Raw genomic sequence first — 25,959 nt, forward strand, 5'->3', positions numbered from 1 at the left:
TGTCACCACAAAATTGAGCTTAGACCTCAAAGCTAATTGCTTCTTAAGATGAGAATTTATTTCCCTTCTACCTCTCTGACATTTTTGGGATATATGTATATACATATCAGTTTTGTTAGAGCAAAATTCAAACATCAAAGCACTGGAAAAACCCATAACAGAAACACAAGTCAAATAACCAAAAATCCTTCCAAGACTGCCTGGTGGTATTAAAAAAAAGAAAAAGAAAAAGAAAAAATATATCTATTTATTGTTACCTTTTGAGACTATTTGCAAAATACAGTTTTGTTTTGTTTTGTTTCCCTAAGATCGAGAAAAGCTAAGCTAATTAGGACTCAAGCGCTAAAAAATAAGTATCAGGGGAACAGTTTGATTGCCTTTTTTTTTTTTTCAGTTTAACAATTTGTGTACCTCAATTTTCCCTGGCCCTTACTAACTTCAGCTAGTGCAAAAAAAAAAAAAAATCCTTCTTAGTAAATGAAATGTTATATTATGTATTAAAGTTCAGTAGCACTTTAAAATTTTAAATAGTGCCAAATTTGACAATATGTAGTATGCCTTATTCAGTTCCAGTTAAAAAAAAAATTGCTAGATAATCCTGTTGAACATTTATCATCTAAATAATCAATAACTGTCTGCATTATAGATAAATTAACCTGGAATAATTAAGGTAAATGAAAATGTAGATTCACAAATACAACACAGTTGAACATCAGACAAAATCAGATTTTAACCACCCTTTTATTATCTCTTATCTCTGTGCTTAATAAGTACAATTGTTGCTTTATGTTTTGATTAGTCCAATTGACTGCAACTCAGATTAATTTTCATATTATTTTTTGTTCTAATATGAAAAACACCAAAAGCACATTTTGAGGTCCAAATTAAAATAGAGGCTGACTCAGTTCCATAGAGCCGGTCTGCAGAAGGTTTTACTGGAGATGAGAGATGTTTTTGCTGAGATTGTCTATCATAACTTGTTTATTAAAAAAGTAAAAATAAATGCTAGGAGACATTCAAGCTGCCTTGATTTTCCTCTAGTTATTTCCTCAAAGGTTCTTTGTTCACATGGACATCACTGTGGCATTTTTTTCGAGCAAAATGAGGTTTAATTTTAAAGTATTTATAGAATAGAAGTCTTTGTTATATCCTATCCTGTTACCAACTTTTGTGTTCTACGCAATCTCTGCTTCTAACCAGAAGCCCAAAGCATGTGTTTAGACACTGACGTGGGGTATCAGGATCAATTAGTCCCTCTAGGAATTAAAAGCAAGCAATTGAATGCCTGTTAACAATGATTAACTTGAAAAATATTAGCAATTCTAGGCAGGCCCCTTTGCTTTCTGGACGAATGCTCTAGGCAGGCAGGATTCCCAGGAATATTGGTTTCCAGCTATGTAGACTGTCCCTCAGTTATAAAGTTGCCTCCGGGGTCTTTGCTATGGCTTTGATTTGAGGATGATTATTGTTCTTATGGATGAAACTTTAGTTCTTCCTAGAAAGACTTTCAGCGATTTGCATGCTCTTTCCAGCTGCCCTCTAAACCTTGCCCAGCCTTATTTTTCTCCATTGTAAAATGGGTACACAGGTCATCTTTATTGGATAGTTTGGAGGACTAAATTGATTGAGATGTGGTATATGAAGTGCTGACCTTAATGTCTAGCCCATACGTGGTCTGCTGTATATGTTTTGCTTTCCACCTTTCTTTCTTGAGAAGTTTCTGCATACATATATTCTTATGTAGTTATTGTATAAATAGTGTGTATGGAAACATTCCCGAGGTTGTATTTTCCTGTTCTTTTTTGATTTAGAAAACTTAAACTACAGTAATTTTCTGCTGTGTGTAAGAGGGAAAATGTGCCTATGAACTGTATTCAGCAAACTTAAAATGTTAAAGCTCTTGGTCACCTTTTTATGCCCAGTAATGATAAACTGTCAATTTCCTTATGTTATTTGGGAATTTACTAGCAACTTGTTGCAGATATCACAGTTGATACATCTCTTATAATATGTATGATCTGAAAGAAGCAGCAGTCTGGTAGTTTTTTGTTTGTTTTGTTAAAATAAAAACTGATAAACTTATAAAAACAAGTGAACAAATATATTTATCCTAATGGCTCTTCTGAGTTTGCTTCTGAAATCACCTATATTCAATATAGACAACAAAACCAGTTGTTTTTGCTATTGTCTGAGGTTTTTGAGTTTGGGGGTTTGAATTTGATTCTAATTTTTAGAAATCGGCAGTTGTCTGAAATATGGAGGGATGGGAAAAGCCTTTAATTTGGAGTAGGAGTGAGGAAGGAAACCCAAATGTTATACACTTCATTCAACATATTTGTTAGAGAATTGAATTATTCTCTTGAGGTTTTTTTTTTCTCTTTGTTAGCAACTCGAGATAGATTCTCCTGCCTCTACTAATACTGAAACCCTGGAAAATGTTAACAGAACTACAGAGGGGAGAAATTATCAGGATGGAATGTAGGCTCTGTGTAGATATGCAACATTAGGGGCACTCAGCAGATGTTAATAAATACCTCTTTCTATTGTTGAGAAAAAATGGGTTTGATTTGGGTGTGAACTGCAGTGGTCAATGAAAGGAACTTGTACCTCACCAGGGTGTGTTTTAAGCAGTAGAAGAGGAATCTGGGTATTGATCCAAGTGACATTGGTTTTTCATACCAAATTATTCTCCATTTTTAAGGGCTGTCATCCCCCTAAAATTGTAAGCTCTCTTGTGTCCATGTCATATGCTTTCTTGGCAGTCCTTGTGATACATAGCTGTGCACACAGTAAGGTTTCAATAGATCCTTGTTGTCTGAAACCAGATATTTGGAAATTTTGGAGATAGAGTTGACGAAGGGGTGAAAGGAGGGCTGTGGGTAGAGAGTGAGAGAAATAGTCAAAGCAGAGAGAGAATTAAACAGAGAAATGGCCCAGGGAACCAGAAAAAAACCAAGGTTGGTGAGCAACGAACAATATAAGTTCTCCTGAGAAAAGAAAAAAAAACTGGACAGAAGAAAAATTTTAATCTGAAGAGTTAATTAACAAAATTATAAAACCTCTAAAACATCTCTCTCATTACAGTTGTAGTTTTAAGACAAAAAAAAGTAGTGGAAAGCACTCTAATTTGTCCTAGGAATCTATTTAATTTTGATTTGTCCAGTAATAGAAATTTGAGGGGAAAATGCAATATATTGTAGTTTATAAGTCCTTTAAATGTTGTTACTTCTGAATTCCATCCTCTTTGTGATAGTAAGAGTGAAGAAAAAACAAGTGTATTTGAAATCACTTCTGGTTTCAGTGCATGTGCTGATTTGATTTTTTAGAAGTAGAATTAGATGGCAAAAAGAAAACCCTAACAATACAATCTGGGCAGGTTAGAATATCAAAAATTATAACAAGCCTGTTCTAATGTAAAGAACATCTCTAAAAGATGTGAATAGGTTTTAAAAATATGATGAATATCTAGCATTGGATAAACACAAATAAAAGTATCAGTGAATATCACAGTGGAAGAATCACATGATAATAATTAATAAACATTGACTCTTCTTGGCCAGGTGACCAATATTATTTCACAGTTGATCGTTGAGGGTAGAGCCAATGACCTTTGTCCTGAATTTTAATAATTTACTGAAGTTTTACATTAAATCAGAATATAATTGGGAAGAAAATTAGTGTTTCTTTGTGGGGAGTGCAGAGTAATGCCACTAATTGCTTGTATAAAAGCATTCCCGAGGTTGTATTTTCCTGTTCTTTCATTAGAAAATTTAAACTACAGTAATTTTCTGCTGTTTGTAAAAGGGAAAATGTGCCTGTGAACTGTGTTCAGCAAACTTAAAGTGTCAAAGCTCTTGGCCACCTTTTTATGCCCAGTAATGATAAACTGTCAACTTCCTTACGTTATTTGGGAATTTACTAGCAACTTGTTGAAGCTATCACAGCACACAAATCTCTTATAATATGTATGGTCTGAAATAAGCAGCAGTCTGCTGGTATTTTGTTTCTTTTGTTCTTTCTTTCACTTTAATATTTGAGCAACTTAATAGTTAAAATATGTGTTAGGGCAAATCACCATGTTTTTCTGTTTAAGGAGATGGACAATGAAGAACAGGGTAAATTAACCTCAGTAGAATAGTGCTTTACAAATTATGTTTTGATAACTGGGGGATTGTTTTCAGGTAAATTATTATCAAGTAGAAGAATTGAGCTGATTCTAAAAGTATACTGGGTTTAAAATTTTACATGTTTATTCACACAGATACATACACGTGTACATCTCCTGGGAACTTGGAAGGGTTAAGTCAGACCACTGTCATATTACAGGAAGTGTTTTTCCACTGTGTCCGGTGCCTTGAGTTTGTTATGTATTCAATATGTAGTGTCATCATAAAACAGTTGCACCTGCATTAGCCCTCATTGTCTCAAGGTACAAGCTGAAAAATAGTAGAAAGTAAAGCTCAGGAATTGAATATTTCTGCTAATAGTGTGTTGGTATTTTTCCCTCAGTTCACGGACATTCTTGATTTCAAAATGCAAACTACACAACCCAGGGCACTAGGGTTGGAATTCAATGTTTATTCAAAAAGGCACCCTAAGGCAGTTAGGGAGGAAACGCTACATGTATGAAAAACAGGAGCTGGGAATCTAAGCTGATCTGAGCACAGCAGCAGCGACTGTATTTACTAACACTTGTTTTCTGGGAGCCTATGAGAGAAATGGAAATAATTAGAAGGAAGCTGAAAGGATGGGGTTTTGTGGCTTGTTCTCCTTATATGGAGCAAAGAAAACTGCAGCAACTCTTCGGGAGCTGGTATTCCCTACTGCCATGGGGGCATCCGAATTCTGGGTGGAGGAGTTTGTTTATACCTTAACACATACAGGCTACTTTGTTGATTAAACAAGCAAAAAAAAAAAAAGCCCCATTTGCGCTTTCAAACACTCCCTCAATGAGAAAATGTCTCATAAAAATGCATCATGTGATAAGCTCTTGCTTTAGTCCCAAACTGAGCTTGAGTCCACTGGGAGATTTTAGAATTAAAGAGTTCTTAGGGAATACACATTTTAGCTAAGAATATAGTTACTCTGTCATGAAACAGGGAGCTTTGACACTTGCTTGTTTTGGAAGGAAAATAAATTAAAAAAAGATTGCAGGGGATTTTGGTTATTACATGGCCAGGGCTCCGTTTAGAGTCTGTGGCATTCAAAGCTGGCTTTAATCACAGCATGATGCTTGAAGCCTCCAAAAGTCCAAGTGTTTCCTTTCTTTCTTTTTTTTTTAAAGCGTTACTTCACTGAGGCAGAGGGCTGCCTTTGAGTGACGTCACGAGTTAGAGCAGCAAGCTGCACAGGGGAAGGGAGGCTGGGTGAGTGACAGCCCAGCCTACTTTTTAATAGCTTTGTCATGTGACTGGGGACTGTAGTAAGACAGGTGCCTTCAGTTCACTCTCAGTAAGGGGCTGGTTGCCTGCATGAGTGTGTGCTCTGTGTCACTGTGGATTGGAGTTGAAAAAGCTTGACTGGCGTCATTCAAGAGCTGGATGGCGTGGGACATGTGCAACCAGGACTCTGAGTCTGTATGGAGTGACATCGAGGTGAGCTGGGGCAGGGCTCGGCGCTGCAGCCAGGACTGACGCTTCCTTCAGATGCTATTATTCCTGTAAGGGGGGATGGGCTTGGGCAAAGAGAGGAGCCCGGAAAGTAGTCCAGGCAGGAGCTTTTAGAAGGGAATCTCAATCTTATCTTAACTCCAATAAGTTTGCTATTTTAAGGTGGCTCTGAGATGCCTTGAGCAAATCAAAGCTTAGCTGCTGTCATCAGTATCTGTTGCAGTTAGAAACTCTTTCCATGTGACTTTGGCACTGTTTCTACTCATATGCAATATTTATGCTCTAAGATATTGATATGAATCAGAAGCTGAAGTCTTTCCAGTGGTGTTTAGTGGCCTGGTTGGAAAAATGCCATTTCTATTTATAATAAGACGAAGATAAAAATATTAAAATGGATGTGTTCAAATATAGCCCATTTTGACTCTAGTCCGGATTTTTTTTCCCCCCTCTGTCTCTGTTCATCAGAGAACTTACAAAATCCTAAATAATCCTGCTGGGCTATTTTAGATTGCTTTTCCCACAGAACACAAAACAACGATGCTGCTTCCTTTAAAACTATACGTGGTTGAAAGATTTGGCCAGCGAATAAAAAGAAATGCCTGGCAGTGCAAGGTTTTCCGTTCGCGTCGGTGGCAGGGAAGCCAATGGTTAAATCTTCCTGTACCACGGAGAGCTGCCTGAAGCCGAGAGAGAATAGAGTTTATGCAGGACTGTGTGTGGAGCTGCTCGCTGCTAGTGTAAAAATAGACAGCAATACATCAATTCCACAGTCTCTGCTGGCTACAATTCATACAGGGGGAAAATAACGCAAGCAGTTTCCTCGTAATCTCTGGAGTCTAGTGGGAGGACGGAGGACCTCGGCGTGTTTGCATTCAGCACAATGGAATGTTCTCGGAAGGAAAGTTTGGGCAACTTGGGAAACAAGCGAAACTTTCTGTGGACTCTGGTGAGATGGACTCAAATTGAATTGCATGGAGGATCCCAGCTGCTAACAATGAATCTGGCAAAAGACTGCGAGTGTTTCCTCTGGGTAGCTGGGGGCACGTAGGGTAAGGGGGAGGATCAAGCCCACACGTGATTTGATTAAATAAGATGTCCATGTGGTGCAGCGATACACATCTAAAGTGAAAATAATTTGGCCAAGGCCGTCGGTGAATGCATTTTTCCTATCTAGCGAGGCATGCCCGGGATTCTTAACTCTTTGCTGGGTTTGCAAATTTTGGCTCCATTTGCCCTCCCTTGCCTTGGTAGATCGTATTTGTGGATTGTAATTGTTATCTTGTTCTGATTTCTTGGTAAGGCGGAATAGATATGGATAATTCATATGCCCTGTAGCCATTATGAGTCAGGGTTATAAGTGGCTTCAAAGTCCTAATTGTCTTTGAGTAGCCGGAGTGTCCTGTGGGTGGTTGTCTGGCTGGCACTGTGGGTCTCAGCTGCTGTAGTTTCATTTTTCCATCATGTATTATTCCTGATGCTGTTAGGAGTTGATTGAGGAACTAGATCATATGGAAATAAGGAAGATTTATTTTAATCATTGGAATTCCTGCAGTCATTTTCAAATAAGCATCAGAAGCATTTAGAACAGTGGCCTTTAAATTTTTTTCTTAAGGAGGAAAGGTCTTGGCTACTTGTCCAGCCATGGATGGAGTCGCCAGTCGGCTGAGATTGGCCAGTCACTTCTCTGTTGCACCACAGGCAACTAGCTGCTAGAAGCTTTGCCTACATGGCAGCGGCTCTGGGAATCACCTCCGCCTGTATAAAATATTATGAGCAGCAGGTAGTGTTGGCAGTTTTCATTTTTTGAATCATTAATGTTTGCTGTCATCCTAAAACGTATTATGCCCTTTTGCACATAATGACAGGGTAGTACATTGGTTAATAAAGGCCTATATCACTGTAGCTACTTGGAGTGCCCTGTGTTTCACAGTTTAATGAAGGTGATGTACAATAAGGTTACTAAGATTGATAGAGACAATTCACATGACATACACCCCACTAAGACTGTCATTCTTTACTGCCCCTCTCTCCACCTCCTTTCCCCTGTCTTAACTAATTTTTTTTAAGAACTGAGTTTCTTTTTTCATTAATATAATTAATGTGGCCAAGTCCACTCCTTCTTCTCTCTCTCTTTAAAATTTACCATCAATGGCACAAAAACCTCCAAAAGGTTAATGGAGAATTATACTTAATTATAATGATTCATTATCATCAGTGCAGTTAAGCTAATTTATTGTCTGCTCCTTAACTAAGAGAAAAGTCTGTTGGGGTGAAATAACATACAATAATTAGCCTTTTGTGTTTAGTGACTGCTTTATCCTCTTAAATCTTATTATAAAATTGAGGCTACAGTTGTGAAATAGCTGTCATAGTTGCAAAGAGGCAGTAGAATGTGTCTGTGTAATTGCAATAAAGCACACCTGTTACAGATGTATAGGGAAACAGTAAATATCAGCATGTCAGATGAGGACAGTTACAGGGCTTGGACTGTTAAGTCTGGCATTGTCCAAAGGCCAAATATAAATTAATAACAGGAACACTTGCTACCACTAATGTGTTTTAGATTAGCAGGATAAAGACACATTCAGAAGCACGGATTTTATTAGCATGTCAACACTGGCAAGAATGCATGCACTTTTCTCAACCATAACATAAAAGCAAAATGAGAGAGAGAGAGACAGAGCATGAGTGAACAAGTGAGAGGAAGGAAAGGAATATGTAAATGACAAGATAGCACCAACACAACAAATTGACCTGGTCTGTTCAATGGTTTTCAAAAGTTATTTAAAAATACATATTTATGGAAGGTTAAAGGGTTTTGAACAAGTCATGCCAAAGAGGGCAGTTAAAGAGAGGGACAACAAGAAGTTGTCCACAAATCAGTATGCCACTTTAGCATTCCAAAACATGGCTGGTTCCAAAGTTTCACAACAGGAACTGAAGCCATACATAGAGAGCCTACATTTTCTTGATTATTTTTACTTTTGTGTTGCTATTTTTGTTGTTCACTTTTTTTTTTGTTGTTTGTTTGTTTTTTTTTAAGACTATACCCCTATAAAATCCTAGTGTATCTTGCACCATTGAAAAAGTTCTCCCCCTATCTCTGAATTGGTGACATTGAGGAAAAGTTAAGATAGTGTGTTTGGGCTTGGAGGATCAGCTGTGTGGGCAAGAATGGAGTCTGGGCGGTGTTACAGCCACAACCAAATATGAGCCTTGTACCAGAACGAGATCTCTTCAGCCCAGCCTCCACTTACTTATATGCCTTGTCAAGTATACTGACCTGTAATTTTGGGCTAACTCAGATAATAAAAGGAAAGACTAATGAAATGATAAGGAAAGAGTTTTGATGGTGAGGACGGCCCTTTCTTTGCATTCCCTTGTCCCTGCTGCCAGGGATCTCACTGGGGTCCAATGGTCTTAGAAAAGGATGGCAATGATTTTCAGTCTCCCCCCATCCTCCCCTTACCAACTGCTGACTCCATTACCCAGTACTTACTTCTCAGTGTGTTGCTTTTGATCACGCTGCTGCATATGACCTGTGTAATGTGGCCTGCTAGGAATCCCTGCCAGGGATAACAGGGGTGCTTGAGAAAGAAAATCTGCATAAAACTTATTTCATTCAAAATGTAAATGTCAAAGAGCATCTTTCATTTTATGCCTAACTGCTGCCTGGATGTGAACAATTCCACAGCATCTCTCCAGACCTTGGAAGGCAGGGCCATGAGGGTGCTGCGTCAGTGTGTGCCTCCTGATGTAGACACCCCCACTTACAGATGGATGAAGTCCTTACTGTTCTGGCAATGTCAGACCCCTGCAATAGGAGTTCCTGCAGTGTTCTTTACTGTCTGCAGACTGACATTAGCGGTTAGGTAGCCAATTCAAGTTTAGGAGACCACCTCATTGGTAAGGGGAGTCCACTTGCCTCCAAAAGCCACATGGTAAAACAGTTAAAAGACTGTCTATTTCATGTAAGGGGATGAAATACTTTGACAATCTAAAATAATCTTGGTGATAAGCAGCCCAGCCATGGTAGAAGATATTTTAAACCTCTCAATATGTAGAAATTATTTTAAAACTCTAAACAAAAATAGTTATTTTGAATTCACATAGAGCACAGTTTAGATATACACAAATAATGAACAAAATATAGTGATGGTATGCTATTGTGAGTTTTCCTTTCCAGGTACTAGGTGATTCCAACCGTACACACACATACGCATGCACACACATATACACACACACACACACACCTTGCAAGTTACATACAAAAGCCGTATAGAAAAAAAAAAGTTATGATTTTTGTCCTTCATCTTAAGGAACTAGCTTTTGCCTTTAAGGATGAAGTCCAGAAAGTCATGAAGAGTCAAATAAGAGTAAATGATTTAAATAACAATTCAGGAGAACCACAGATGAGTCAAAGGGCTTTGCATCATTAGTTGCTAAATGAATTATGTGGATTATAATGCTTAAAAGGAGTGTAAATGGAGAAAATTTTTCCTAGTGTAGTTCCTCTGTTCTTTTTCCATTTAGCAATAGTTTATTGAGTGTCTATTATGTGTGATGAAATTTCCAAGGTAAAATCAAGTTTGTATTATGGTTAACTATAAGACAGTTTAAAACTTTGGAAGTAGTAACTATCAAACAGGTACCTAGGATTTTGTACAAAGAGGTCCAAAAATATCTAGTTGATTTCTAACTGGAAGAATCGGAGAAGGCTTCATGGAGCATGGTATTTACCATGTGTTTGGAGGTAGATTTTGGATGGAATAAAGCAGGGAAATTATCCTTCAGGAGCCAAGTGAGTAAAGATTTTAGGATGTTTTTCCCGGTGATTAAAGTGCCAGAAACTAGCTTTGGTAGTGTCGTTGAATTAACCAGGCTTAATTCCTATCACATGCTATTGCAGTTTAATAAATTCCTGTGGTTAATGGAAACTTTTTTAAATTTTTTTTTCTGCCTCCTGCAGTGTGCTGCTCTGGTTGGTGAAGACCAGCCTCTTTGCCCAGATCTTCCTGAACTTGATCTTTCTGAACTAGATGTGAACGACTTGGATACAGACAGCTTTCTGGGTGGACTCAAGTGGTGCAGTGACCAATCAGAAATAATATCCAATCAGTACAACAATGAGCCTTCAAACATATTTGAGGTAAGCACATCCTTTGGAAACATTAATTTTTCATTGACTTTGGCTTGGGCCAGACTAACATGGTAATAGGCCTGAATGCATAATGAGTTCTTACTTTGCTATCATCAAAAGACTTTTCATCACAGTTACATACTTTCTAATTTATGGAAAAACATTGTTTGGAAAACAAATGTTGTATTTTTATTTTTTTAAAGATTTAAAAAATAAATCAACTAGGGACTAGGAATCAACAACTGTGAGTGAGTTAAAGTGTGTTGAAATAATAAAGGGTTGTGAAAGATTAGTGACAAAGAAGAACAAAAGTCTAAACCTGTTTATTCCTGTCTATTTCCCACAGAAAGAATGAGCAATAAATGGTACCTCATATAAATTAATAAATAAGAAGGCCTTTCTTTTTAACCAAGGGGGTAGATGTCTACCTTTATTTACTTTACTAATTAGGTGAGCTCTTGTTTTGATTATTATTATTAATTATATTTTTGGTTCATATCTCCAATTTCTTTATATAATGGGAATTTCTAAACCCGACTAATCTACTGTATACTTATAAATCAGTCAAAATTCATTTACTTTTCAATAGCAAGAATTACCTCCGTGACTCCGGACTCTTATTATAAGCCTACCCTGTAATAAAGAATGTTAATCTATTCCTATTAAAGTGTTACTTTGAGAAAAGGAATTCTTTCCCACAAGATCAGTACTCATTTACTTGAAAATACATTATTTTTTATAGGAACAAACATTTAGTGAGTACTCTGGCAAGTGAATTAAATGAAGAATGACATATCAGCAGTTTTCTTTATCACAGCCGCCAGTGCCATCATCATCATCATCTAATGTTTTCTGAGCACCTACTATGTGCTGGACTTTTCTTATTCACCAGCAAAGACATTTCTTATACTTCCATGTTATTTGGTTGAAATCTGAGTCTTAAGAAAGCCAAGTTTAAAATATTAATTGAGTTTTTCTGGAACCCAGCATATAATACATGCTGAATAAATGTTTGTTAAATCATGAGTGAATGATGAATATATTAATGTTGATAACAATAATAGTAATGACAATAATGGCCAACATTTCGGTATACTCATGCTTAATATATGTCATCTCATTTGTCCTTGAAAACAACCTATTGTTAGGTCCTATTATTATCATTCCTGTTTTACATGTGCAGACACTGAAACTCAGAGAGGTTATTTGATTTTCCCCAAATCACACAGTTGACGATAAAGACCTGGGATTTGAACCCCAAATTTATCAGACTTCAAAGTTTATATCCCTGATAAAAATAGAGAACCCATGAATTTGGGTGACAGCCATCCTTTACAAAGACATATCAAGCTGCTTCTTTGCTCAATATATTTAAAAATAGAACAGAATCTTTCCTTTCAGTGTTGGTTGGCATGGAGGTAGAGTTAGCTGGTGAGCTGAGACGGCTGTAGGTTCTGCCGATGGCTGAGATTTTGTAATACCTCTGGAGATTAAGTGGGTTTTAGAAGAATGCTTAAGGTAGTAGAGTTTGGACTGGGGAGACAGAACAAGGTGGAGGAAACACTGAAGGTTGTGGTTAGTTCTACTTTCCCAGGCTTCTCAGCCGGGTCTTAGAAAGTTCATGTGAGGACTTGGCCAGTTAGAACTGGTAAATTGAACATTCCTCACTCAGTACACTTGTCAGGTTACAGGCCCATTCTAAGTCATGCTGCATTAAATAAACAGTGCTTTAAAAAATGTCCATTTCCATAGACCTCTTATCTAAAAATCAGCTATTTCATATCAGGTGAATGCCATGCATTTTGTAGAGGCTAGAGAATGACTTAGCAGTAGGGGGAGATGGCATAGGAGTCAATGCCTCTCTGGTGGACTACTTTAAAAGAAATACAACTTCCTCCATAACTTTTATGTCCCTGTATTTTGTGTTGTGGTATTTGTGAGAGGTACTTCACATTTATACCTTCAGGAGACTTGGTTCAGCATCTAGTTAATTATCTACATGTAGGTGCTTAATATATGCCATGCCACCCTTTTTGTCTTCCTATGTCATATTCTATGCTAATAAAATTATTTTCAGCACTCTAAAACAGAAGTTCATTTAATTTAGTCTCTCATTAGGTCATTTTAGACCAATGATTCTCAACCAAAGGCAGTTGTGGTCCCCGCCCCACACCCCAATTCAAGGGACATTTGACAATGTCTGGAGGCATGTTTGGTTGTTATCACTGGGGACAAGGGGAGGCTACGAGCATTTATTGAGTAGAGACTAGAGACAAGGGATGCTGCTAAACTTCCTACAGCATACAGGACAGCTCCCATCACAAAAAATGATTCAGCCTCCAATGAAAAAAGCACTGAGGTTGAAAAACCCTGCTTTTAAATAAAGTCACAGACTGCCCGTTTATAAATTACTAATGATTAATTGGTTAGACTTCTGAGAGAAGACATAGTAAGGTACTGGATATAAAGAATGAGAAGTCATATAACGATATCAGGATGCCTGGGGCTCCAGGACTAATATGTCAGGTATTCTCTTAGTGTCAGAGGGCAAAAGTGGCTGTTGAGGTAAGTTCCCATAACGGTTTTCTCTGATGTCACAAAGCCCATTCTTTATCTAGGCAAAGGGTAAGGTCATATGTGGCAATGCCCTTACCAACAGCAGCAGCTTCAGGAGTATTTGCATGGTGTGAGGACACCTCCACTCTTTGCCCTCTAGTGTTAAACTCAGGCATCTTTTCTATAATGCGAAAGGAAAGTGTGTTTTAAGCAGAGGTGACATTCTAAATTTGGGTGTTCCCTGTGAAGAAGGTTCGTATGAAACCAGATAACTCTTTCATGGCCACAGGTTTGTGTTGCTTCTACCAAAGCAGCATTTCAGGGAAGTGCCTTCCCAGGGCCAGGCACTCACAGTGGACTTTTCACCTGCACTCACCTTCTTCCAATTTGCAAAGCTCTGCCTCATCACATTTGAGAAGGCCTTGTACTTGAGCAAGTTAAACAGTCACGGGCTCTGCTGTCTCTGATCTGACAATAACAAGCATTATCTACTTTGGATTCCCAGAATAAAATCAGGCACTGAGTAGTTAAATGCTTTTCCCTGACTCAAGTAGCACGTCAAAGACACCACTGGAAACTGGCCATCAGCTCTCTGAATTCTCATCAAAGCAGAAAGTGGGATTTAAGGGTAGATAATAGAGTGGCAGAGTCTTAAAATGTTGAGAGTAAATTATGTATCTCTTCTTTTTGTTTCTTCCTTATGTTTGAATCTAAGTTTAATTTTTATTTAATATCACAAACTTAATAATGATAAAAAATGAAGCTGAATGTCACAATTTGAGAAAGGGAATTCTGGGTGGTGGCAGAGGGGTAGCGACATGCAATGGCACATGTTGGTTGAGTAACTGGACACACAAACAATGTTCTCTGCTTACGCAACCTGTGTTTGGATGTGTAAATGCAGGTGACCAGGTACGATTCAGAAGCCACTTTAAAAAGCAAGGCAAAAGGCTCAGAGGTAACAGCCTCCAGTGACTCTGATCCATGTGTAAGGAAAACAGGATGCGTCCCTGGACCGGCTGGTAGCAAGATTTATGTTTCAGAATATTGCAACATAACTTCCTTCCCTTTGTTGCCTTTGTGCATTGTTTGAAGGAGGAGAATAAAGGACTACTTTTACAGCACAGCAGTGTGTAAAGATGGATGGCATGGGGTTAGTTTAAATAGCATATTGGCCTTTCTGGGTCACTGTGGGCAACCTTGTCCCTGGTTTATTTTAACACCTGCTTTAATGCCTCCATGATACAACTGAATGGGCATCTTTCATTCATTCGTCTGTTACTTCTGAATGAAGCTACTTGGGGTTCGTTAGAATGATGGCAAGTGAGAATGCAGTCGTCTCTAGGTCATTACTTGTAATACGTTCTGTGGCCTGCCTTTGCTGGTGGGGAAAGAAGGACTCTCACAGCTGTAGCCAGCGTTCATGTTTGGTCATTGCTGGAACTCTCAGGAAGCCTGAAACTGTGAACTTTGTAGCAGAAAAGGGTGAGTGGTGGTTTTGTATTTGTGTGTAACTTATCCTGCTGTATGCCATCAAGGAAATGAATGTGGACGCTTTCAAAACTACTTGGTTATTCTAGTGGGAATATAGATACTTTACATTTCTTCATTTGGCTTTCAGTTATATTCTAAATTTTGCAAAAATTGACATATATTATGTGCCTATCAAAAAGTTAAAAATAACAAATATTGGCAGTTCAGCAGACCATGAGCATTTGGGGAGTAGGGAATCTGCCTGTCTTTTTCACTGACATTTTTCTAGATATTTTCTTAGAAAATAGCAGAAAGTAAGAACTCAACAAATACTTGTTGCATAATGAATGCGTTGATCTTCATATGTTTATTGACGGAATGAACTGCGTTAGGTAATGTGAAGATTATATACAAAGCACAAAAGAAGGCCTGTGTCCTAAAGGACTTTAAATCTAGTTTGGGAGGCAAGATGAACAAATGTAAAACAATTAGGAAACCATGCAAGGCTGTGTATACACATATACAGGTATATGCATGTGTTTTTATTTCTTAGCAATTGGAAAACAATATAAGACTGTATATTCATGTATATGTATATATGTATATGTACCTACATAGGCTTATATATATATTTGCAATTTGCAAACATTGCAAGCTCGTGTATGCATATATGCATGCATATATATGTGTGTGTATGTATGTATGTGTATTTCTAGCTGAGGAGATAAACAGCAAGAATAAATTCATGAAGCCTGGTAAGAGAAGAGGAAAGTGTTTTCATAGAGGGGATGTGGAGGTGAGGAGCTTGGTTTACTCAAAGTAAAATACATATTAATGGGAACACAACATTAGTTGGGAGTAAGTTTGGATGTAAGGTAGGTACAAAATTACGGTGGGTCATGAGAATCCAGTTGGAAATGTTTAGAGTCTGTTTAGAAAGTAGGATATCATTGAAGATTTTTAGCAAATCAACATAATGGAGGTGGTATTTAAGAATGATAATGCTGACAGTCCTAAGAAGTGTAGGCAAGTAGGAAATACGGCAAATCAGACAGCAGGCCGTGCTGCATTCCAAACCCAATGTGATACAGGTACAGGGAAGGGACAAGGTGATAGCAGAGGGGGTGGCATTCAGGGAACAGATTCAAAGTACCTTGAAGGAAAATTCCATCAGCACTGATAACTCTGAGTTAGGATAGAGAGAGAGGTGGTAAGGAATGCTAACTCAAAGATATTCCAAAGAGAAGCAGAACCTCGTGGATATCGTTCCTGGTTAAGTTTCTGCTCACCTTTAGGAGCTGAAGTACTTTCCTACATTCGTGAGTCATTTTACAAAGGGGCCCTCTATCTTTCCACTGCCTCAGGGACAGAACATATTTAACCCAATCCACAAATTTACGTGGTGTCTGCTTTTTTTCACTTGTCTCCTTGGAGGAAATTCTGCAGCCTTCCATGGTAATGAATTCCTGCTTCTGACTGTGCCTGTGGCCAGACAGACTTTTCTATGAATGCAAACCTCTTGGAATTTTAACAAAACAAATAGACAAGAAAGAAAGAATGCATGTATACACAACCTCACCTTAATTTAATCATTGGAAGAATAAATTCTTTTTTGTTATGTGGGAGGACTGAATTAATTTACAATAATCACTTTTATAAGATTTCTGGGATTTCCAATTTGCAATCAATAAATGTTTGTCATTTAAATTAAATTTACGGCCCACAGCCAGATTTTTGCCACACTTGGTAATGATACTTACAAAGAACATAGACTTCAAGTAGGAAAATAATAGCCATTTAAGTGGAGAGATAATTGGCTGTAACATAAGAACATTGAAGAATGTTGAAACTCATGGAGACTTATGGAGAATTTTAAAAATTTATGTTGTACTTATCTTTGCATTTGTAGTCTACCACAAAATTCCAAATTCTGGGTATAAATCAGTTAGATGTTCATCTTGGAGAGTCACAAATCAGGAAGCAACAATCTGACCCAGCCTGTGTGCTGCTTTATTTTCAGCCTCTCCTGTCGGCTTATCTTGCAGGGAGACTAAATAGTGTTGTTCGTTTGTGTGTGTGTGTGTTCATCTACACACCTCATTTAAGCACTGTTGTTTTAGACTTCTCGGCTTGATAACATCTGGCTTATCTTGGGAACATCTGGTTTATCACCCTATTTCTTCCCTGCCATTGTGCTGACCACTGGAAAAATATGGCTCAGGAGTTCTGACCCACAGGGCTCTGTCTCCTGGCATCAACCCTTGCTAATAAATAGCAACTCACAGGATGCAGGTTACATGACCATCTTTCACTGGCACTAACTTTCCTGCTGGTGGCTTTTGTTAATGGAAGGTGTGGCTAGGAGAGATGAGATTGGCTGCTGTTTTATTTATTTATTTATTTTTTAATGGAAGTTGATTCGGTTCTTAGCCATTTGCAGTTTGCAAAGTGAGAATGTGTATGTTTCATTAGGCACGATGATTTTAGAAAGTGCTATTTTGTTTTTTGGGATGGGAAAAACCAATGATTTCATGTCAGATACTCTAGGCACTCCAGAAAGTAAACTGGGATATTTTATGGGCTTATTGTAGGTTTTTCCAACCTTCCAGAGTCTCAACTGGTTCATCAGAGTTACTCTGCCTGGATATCTTTGGGGCCAAAATAGTGGAGACCTAAATTCACAAGGAGGAAATCTTGGAGCAGAATCAGGAAAAAGTAGCTCATTGCTTCTTAGATTTACTTCAAAGATAATAGTGTAGGTGAAAGTAATCACAAGGTTCAGGGTGCCGCATTGGACAAACTGTCTATTTGTATAGCAACCGTGTGTCTGTGTAGAGACCTTATACACTTGCTGTGTTTATTTGTCCATGCACCACTATCTCTACGCCAGGTCCTGGAAGCACAGCCCAGCAGATGACTCACTTCTGGATGAAATCAACACACAAAGCAGATAAAAAGCTGAACATTAAAGACCACATTGTTAAAGCAGAGAGCCAAATTGTTCCTCCACCATTCCCTATCCCAGACTTCGCATCTAACAAGGTTAATTTGTCCCTATAATTATGTGCCTATTCTTTGAGTAATGAAAAATTTTATTGTGGGTTTTATAAAATGAATTGCCTGTGATGTAAAACAATTTCAGTAAGGACCATTTTTTTTCTTCTTAACCTCTCAGGTTCCTTTTAACTTTTTTTCTTTTTCTTTTTTTTTTTTTTTGAGACGGAGTCTTGCTGTGTCGCCCAGGCTGGAGTGCAATGGCACGATCTCGGCTCACTGCAACCTCCACCTCCCGGGTTCACACCATTCTCCTGCCTCAGCCTCCCTAGTAGCTGGGACTACAGGCGACTGCTACCACGCCCAACTAATTTTTTTTTTTTTTTTTTTTGTATTTTTAGTAGAGACGGGTTTTCCTCATGTTAGCCAAGATGGTCTCGATCTCCTGACCTCGTGATTCGCCCTCCTCAGCCTCCCAAAGTGCTGGGATTACAGGCGTGAGCCACTGCACTCGGCCTCCTTTTAATTTTTAAGACTGTGCGCTCAGAGGTACATTTGAAAGCAAGGCAGGATCCTATGCTTTACTGTAGCTAGAATGAGAGCAGGAGAAAGGGGAGAGAGATTCACAACGAAGTACACACTCTTATTCTTGGCAATGGCAGAGTTGTTTGAAGCTAAATGACTTCTTATCCATTAAGCCATTTGTCCCAAAGTGATGATAGAAGATACTTTTGTGCCTTTTCTTTTCCAGAATGATAGAGTGATTTGCACAGTTTCAGATTCTAAACACTAATATTTTGTAGACCTGCCCATCTCCATTACTACTGCAAGTTATTCATTCAAGATTTGCAGCCAGATGGATTAATGAATTACCAGATCTTGCATAAAATGACTTGGCCTGACTTAAACAACTACTTTTTTTTTCTTTCTCCTTTCCTTTTTTGGGGGGGTGGGGTGGGGAGCAGTCTTACAATGAGTGTTAATGGGCTGTAGAGAGAGTGAGCCCCCATCAAGTATTCTTAAACTAGCTTTTTTAAAGCTTCACTGCACTTTTTCATTCTTTCTGAACTTCTGCTCAGAAGCGTCAGTTCAAGGAGGAGCAATCAGGCTGGTAGAGCAGAGAGGAGGAAGGAGACTCAGTAGCCAAATCCCTGGTGGCCGATACCCTTCCCTGCGCCAAATCAGCGTGATTTATCAGAGTCCTCTCTTCAGCACAGACTTGAGAGTGAGTTCCAGGGTCCTCCTCACACAGTATGCATAGCTGGAGCTCTGAACTTTGAAGGAAAGCCTCAGAGCTATTTGCAAAGTGCTGGTGCTTAGTGAATACTAAATTACATTTAGGAAATAGTCTACTGCTACCAGTTATACTTCATTTTTATTCTTGACACAGACACCTAAATCAGAGAACAGTAACATTTCAGAGATTATGGAAGCAGTTTGGGTATGTTCCAACACTATAATAGGATCAGAATTTTAAGGCCTTTTGTATTATTACCAATAGTCACTTCGTTTCTACTGCAGTGTACTTTGTAGGGAATTACAGCTTTTACTAAAAAGATTAAAACGCTATTATGCAAATGATTGCAGTATGTTATTATGTTTACAAATTAACATCCATGGCTCAACACACAAATTAACTAACTATTCTATCTGTGTTATTAAGGATTTAATAAAGTAACTGTTAATAAAAATGGGTAGCTTGGAACTTTAGTAGAAAGCAATTGTGATTTAACACATGGAACTTGAGCATTGTGTTTAATGTTCTAGGTGATATAATGGTAAAATAAAGTTGAAAAAAGCACATAGAAAAACCAGAACTGTGTGAACAGCGGAGCTGCTTGCCTGAGAGGCTGATGAACGTGAACTAAATAGCTTCAAGCTACAATGTACAGTGGGCAGCATAGCAATAAATCTAAGCGAAGCACACAAAACATCTTCTGTTAATAAACAGTTCATTGAAATGATAATTACCTTCCATTACGTGTTTGATATGTTCCATACACACAGAGAATACTTATATTATTCTAAAATGGATCACAGAGCAAATTTTGCTGTGGCGAATGGGATTTAGCTGAAGAATATCATTGGGTGATAAAAGAGAAGGCTGGGTTCAGACTAAGATGGCTTTACAAACAGGCTGCAAATTGCTATTCCTGGCTGTTCATAAGAGATCATAAAAGCAAGGAGATAAGAGCCGCCAAGGTCCCTGAGAAATGAATGTATGTGATTATGTTATCTCGTAGGTTGGATTTACTAGACAGACCGACAACACCTTCACTTTATCCCAACAGGAAAAGTAGAAAGAGATACAGGTTTTGGATAGCAAACTTTGTTAGAATAGGAAATTCCAAAACACTGTTAATTCAAATGTTTCAAAAGAGAGCCAGGATTCCAGTCACTGACTTCTGTGCTGGATCTCAAAAAAAGAGCTAGGGATATGACCTAATATTAAGCAAATAAATGAAAAAGAAACAAAAGAATTACAAGAACATCCTGGAGAACTAATTCTATATTTCGCATATTTTGGACTCATGTTTCTTAATTCTCAAAGATGTTGAAGACTTCTAAGTCCACAAACAATTATCTTTTTAGGTCTCCCTATTGAGGGATACTAACTTGAACTTCTTAGTGGGAATATCTGGATGTGCTTAAGAAGTGTACAAGCAGAGAAGACACCGCAAAGTTGGTCAAGGTTTGTGCCCTTGCATACAATACAAGCAATTTATTTTGTTCCAAATAGCACCTCTGTGGTTGCAAAACTACTTATGCAAATTTTTGATATCTAGCTTTAGCAAGGTGCCTGGTTCCTTCATTTCCTCCCACATTTGGATAAATTGTGTTGTTCTTCACTCTTCCAAATTTGTCCTTGTGGAAGCGAACACTTGTAAATTGGTTGAAGCTTGCTAAGAGAAAGAAAGGGAGGGGGTAGGGAAGAGGAGGAAAAACCTGACCAAAAGCAGTTGCTGTGACAGCTTATGATTTGATGGTTTGTGGCCTTGTCCTGTTCTCAGGCACCTGATCAAGAAAGTGGTACAATCCTGTTATGCAGACATTCTGGAAATCTTGCCAACATTCACCTGACATGACCAAGGTTTAAAGTCCTTGCTGTAACTTTATAAAGCGTAGTGAGAGTGTGTGCCTGTGTGTGTGCATATACACTCTCTCATATCCTTTTTTTGGGGGGGGGGGAGTGATCTTTGCCATAGAAGGGTGGTAAAATAATTAGTCCAATAGACAAATGTCTTGGCCCATGTTTAAACAGAGCTTTAAGGACACAGTGTTCCCAAGAGTCACATATCTAAATACAAACCAGTGTCAGCTGCCATGCAGACCAAAATGTAATAGCCTGCTTTCACATAGGTCATCGTCAATCCATTTTGGTCGCAGTCACACTGCACATCTGTTTCTGCGAGCTGCAGCTTCTTAAGGTGGCATTTGGACTTCATAAGAACACAAACAACCAAGCTATAAATTGTCACTGCTGGAGTTACTTTGAATAAGTGTATACTGTTTCATATTTATAATGGTGAGGCTTCATAATATTCACAGTGAATATATAACACCGATCAGTTCAACAAGCATGAAATTGTATGTTGTCAACTTGTCACATAAATAGAGTCATATTCTGGCTTGCAATAATGTTGAACTAACATTTTTTCCCCCAGAATTGTTGAGAGGGTCACAAAAAAGTGAGGAGGTAGCATTTCCTTTGGGTAGATAACCAGTCAAGGCTATTGTAAAGTTGATATTACTGTTGATGAGTTCCTTTTCTCCCCTCCCTCCAAAGCACTAGCTTTTCTTGGGTGAATGCTAATTGGCTAATCTGGTGTGTTTCTGCTGTCGTATAACGCTATCATTTTCAGCTAGTACTTGGAGGCTTTTTCTGGGTTGGGTATGTGTGAGTAGCTTTTTTTCCCCTTTAAAACTTCTTTTTTTTTTCTTTCTATTCTTGCAGTGCAAATCAGTGCTAATTGTCATGAAATTCTCTAGCTGTACTCTGGCAAGCTTTCTTGTTGCCTTTTCACCCCAGTTAACTCTTAACATAATACCAGATCATTAGGAAATAGTGAAAGCTGGACATTTTATTCAAACTTAGTTGAGATAGAGAATTTAAAGAGATGCAGAAAAAAATTATTGAACCAAATTTGCACCTTACTAAAAAGAGAAAGGAAGAATGAAATGTGCTTGCCGGTAACTACAGAGAAACTCAGAGACCAGTCTCCACAGTGGCTGATATTTCTGCACCAGAGGCATGGTAGAAACTGATGCAAGTCTGTTTTCACTTTTGAGAAATTCTTAGATGTGTTCAACCTTCCTCATCTTTCTTCCAATGGCCTGAAGACAAAAAGGCATTGCAATCTGTATTATCTGGTTAAGTTGCTAACTTCCACACCTTGAGATAGTACTTCAGATCTCTAAAGCACTACGCAATATTACTGAGGATTATTACCAACACTTTTCTTTTCATCCCATATCACTTGGGATATGGCTGGTCACATTTTTTTCTTTCTTTTTTTTTTGAGACGGAGTCTTGCTCTGTTGCCCCGGCTGGAGTGCACTGGCACGATCTTGGCTCACTGCAAGCTCCACCTCCTGGGTTCACGCTATTCTTCTGTCTCAGCCTCCTGAGTGATCAGCTGGCACTACAGGTGCCTGCCACCACGCCCGGCTAATTTTTTTTTTGTATTTTTAGTAGAGATATTTTTAGTAGAGATGGGGTTTCATTGTGTTAGCCAGGATGGTCTCGATCTCCTGACCTCATGATCCGCCCACCATGGCCTCCCAAAGTGCTGGGATTACAGGTGTGAGCCACCACACCCAGCCCACATTTTCTTAGACAAGAACCAATTCACTGGCTAAAGCTCTCAGTTTCCAACTTCTGCAACATCTTCACATTTCTTCTTGCTTGTGGATTTTAAAAGTTCATCTCTTCTCTCACTTATTTACTTACCCATTCATCAAAATATAATTGTCATCCATTAGCATGCTTAGTGTTTGGCCATTTTGGGGGCATACAGTGGTTAAAAGTAAACCTAGTCTCTGGCTCCATGAAAATTTGGTTAGTGATGAAGACAGGCCTTTTAAAAATAAGATAAGCTTTCTGTTTGAGGACAGCAGGGAATTTCTCCATCTGTCTGTTACCAAGTTATCACTAGCAGATAAATTCTGCTCTTCTCCTACTTATTGTCTTTAGAAATGCCTTCACCTTGAAATGGAGTTCTGCTGGAGAGCATTTCTCCTAGCTAGAGGAATATTCTATACCAAACCAAGATCTGTTCTACTGCCCCAACAAATGCAGGGCAGTGGGACAGAATATTTGAAGTTGGAAGACCTGAAATTTATGATGTCCTACACACAGTATATTAAAATAACAGTTTGCCTATTGGAATTGCAGGGTGGCCAGGGGGTGTGGAGGGGAAACAAGAGGAAGCCAACCAAGGGAAGGCAGCAAGACCATCAGTGGAGAGTTCTTTAACCAGTGTGCAAGTCTGACCTGACCAGAATGCTGTGCCCTTGGTGGGGCTTCTATGGATGAGAACTGTTTGGTACCATTTTAGGTCTGTTGACCTTTCTATTTGAGAATGGCATTTCAGTCCAGCTGGAAGGACTGACACACTTTTTGCCTTTTTGAGACACTTGGTGTATGTGGCTTTTCTCTCTCTCTTGGATCCATCATCTCTAAGTGATAGCTCCTTGCTTCATGGGGTAATGCTATCCAGGGGCTATCCTGCACCCTTGGAAGAGGCATGTGCAGGAAGAGTGCTACCAATCCCTTTCCTCTTCCCTCTAGAGGTACCAGGCATTACATCCCTGCCAAGCCTTACTCAATTAGATCTCTTTCAGATTCCTATAATACTCGAGCTTAAATCCTCTTCTCCACAGTTCTTTCTGAGAAATTTATTTCTGCTTTGAAACGGCTCTTGTATAGGGGAAAAGTGCCTCTATTATAGGACTGCCCTTGGTTTTTCCACTGGGCTCTTGGCTTAAGGACATTAGCTTCCCTAGGTGCCATCTCATTTTCTCAGATGAAGTTATAGCTTCTGTATTCCAGACATAGTTCTCCTGGGTGTCCAGGGATCCTCGCCAACCCAGATTCTGTCCAGATATGTTCCCATGTCAGAATCCTCTTGTGTCTTGCCAGCCCATACTTAGTGGGGACACCCTGCTCTCTCCTCTGAGCTGCATATCTCAGCCTGCATTTTTCATTTAGGCAATGCTGTCTGATAGGCAGGTTCACCTCCTATTCCCACTGGAGAAGAGTCTGGGCAAATGCCTGAAAGTTTGAACACAGCAATGCCGTATAGGGTAAGTGACTTCTTTTCCCTGCTGGTCCCCATTTCCAGGGCTCTGCGTGCAACAGATTTGAGAGTTACATTAGGTCACAATGCCACTATCTAGCTCCTTTAATCCTATCACCGGCAATCCCAGCAATGTAGCTAAGGTGGCTGCCCCTGTCCTAAAGGAATTTGTGTCAGTTTCTCCTGGGACAAATCTAGTCCGGACCGCTTTGCAACATTTGTTGAAACTGAAAATTTTGACAAAGACTTTCTGTTTGCAAAGAGCCAACAAATGTTCTGTGTTTCGATACATTTGGAGGTTACGAAATGTTGCCTGGTCTTGGCAGATAACTAAGTCTGGGGACCCACATAGTGCAAGCCATGCCCTGTTTAATTTGTCTTTCAATGGCAAATGTGTTTCTTCTGTGATTCAGCATAAGGGATGATACCCTCCAATAGGACTGTGTGACCTCCCTGCTGCTTTTGTGGTATAGAAAAGAAAAAAAAAATGGATACCACTTTCTTCCTTTAGTTGCTGGTTTATTTTTATTTCCAGCTACATCTTTTATAGTTGAAAGAGAAGATGTATGTTCCATAGATAGTATACGTTTTTATGGTTGGTTTTATAATTCATACTGGAAAACCTAATTTCTGTAGCCATTAACAGTTCAGGATTATTAGTTGTCTGAAACATAGGTGAGAAGCACACTGTTTTTAAAATGTCTCTGAGAAGCCAAACTAGATTCAGAAAAATTCCCTCAGATGAAGCACATTTTATTCCCAGATACACTTCTTCACCCCTCACTTAACACTTGCTTCCTTTTGCTGCTTATGATTTAAATGAATCCTGTTGTCTAATGTTCTATCCGATATGTAATGTTCTATGAGCACATATGACATTAGAAGAAATGGTTTAGAAAATTCATGAAATGGTGACAGTAAAAAGATAATGGTGAGCAGTGACAACTGACCCAAAGAGACAAGACTACAAACTACAAAAAGTTGACAAACCCTGAAAATATGACAGTCTGGGGCCTTTTAGTTTGAGGGAAAATAATCCTATATTTCTCAATAGGTCCATACAGTCATTTTGCAATACCAGACAGTGCTACCAAAATCAATCCTCATAATTTTTAAAGTGGGGAAAATATGTAAATGATTCGGAAATCTTTCCATAAAAAAGCTTTCATAAAAAGTTTGGTGCTTAAGCAAGTTAAGTTCTTTGATTTATCTGCACCAGTGCCGATATGGATTAAAGCCTGATCATGTGAGGAAATAGGTGAGGCATATATAAAAACACAAACACGTAGTTTTAGATCTAACAGATTTTAATGGAGTTTGGGTATTATCCTGTAAGTGTTTCCTGTGTAGACTTCAATAATAAAGAAGTGCTCCACGAAATATCGAACTTCGTTTTATAATCTGTTAGATTACATCTTCCCTTAAGAATACAACTATTGAAATTTTCTTGAATAAAGAGACCACTAACTTCTTTTTCCTTATCAATAGTAAAGCTTTTTGGCTACAGGGACATTGGTCAAGACAAATATAGCTCAGTAGAGTTATCATTAAGTAAGCAATTTCCCACATTACTTTAGAGTGAAATCGTCTATACTTTTCTCCTTCGTGGCTTTCCATATTTATCTTACCCAGTCCTCAAATAAGCCACCACCCCAGCAATGCACAACTCACTTGTAAATATTCATTTGGAGCATATGAAATCATAATATCAGTACAGAGACTAACCCCGCCCTCCCCGCCATTTTGCTTTGGAGACCCTTACAAATAAATGAACAACCTTAGAGCTTTCAAAACAATCATTAAGATGTGCTACTTGCTTTTGGATAAAGAATTTCAGATAATGTACAGGACTGGGCTTCCTAAATCTAATTTCTGTCTCAAAACCTAG

General features: G+C 38.6%; 1 protein-coding gene and 1 long non-coding RNA gene across 10 annotated transcripts in view; both read left to right on the forward strand.

Moving 5' to 3' along the window:
• PPARGC1A (PPARG coactivator 1 alpha) overlaps positions 1 to 25,959 on the forward strand; it is a 337,407-nt gene that overhangs the window by 196,464 nt on the left and 114,984 nt on the right. For 5 of the 9 annotated variants that reach the window (XR_009210503.1, XR_009210501.1, XR_009210502.1 and 2 more), the window contains exon 2: positions 10,579 to 10,758. Coding sequence is in view for 4 of the 9 variants with exons in the window: in XM_032135352.2 (XP_031991243.2) it covers positions 10,579 to 10,758 (180 nt within the window). In the remaining 5 variants the exon portion in view is untranslated. Of the gene's footprint in view, positions 1 to 5,450; positions 5,595 to 10,578; positions 10,759 to 14,643; positions 14,791 to 20,425; positions 20,465 to 23,983; positions 24,079 to 25,959 lie in introns of those variants that run through there. The other 4 variants (XM_032135353.2, XM_058430085.1, XM_058430086.1 and 1 more) reach the window with 4 other exon arrangements.
• On the forward strand, positions 13,420 to 19,693 carry LOC131381628 (uncharacterized). The gene is made up of 3 exons (XR_009210504.1): positions 13,420 to 13,557; positions 17,669 to 17,820; positions 19,540 to 19,693. It is a non-coding gene; the product is annotated as an uncharacterized LOC131381628 (long non-coding RNA).

This window comes from Hylobates moloch, unplaced genomic scaffold (assembly GCF_009828535.3).
Source record: "Hylobates moloch isolate HMO894 unplaced genomic scaffold, HMol_V3 SCAFFOLD_17, whole genome shotgun sequence".
NCBI lineage: Eukaryota > Metazoa > Chordata > Mammalia > Primates > Hylobatidae > Hylobates > Hylobates moloch.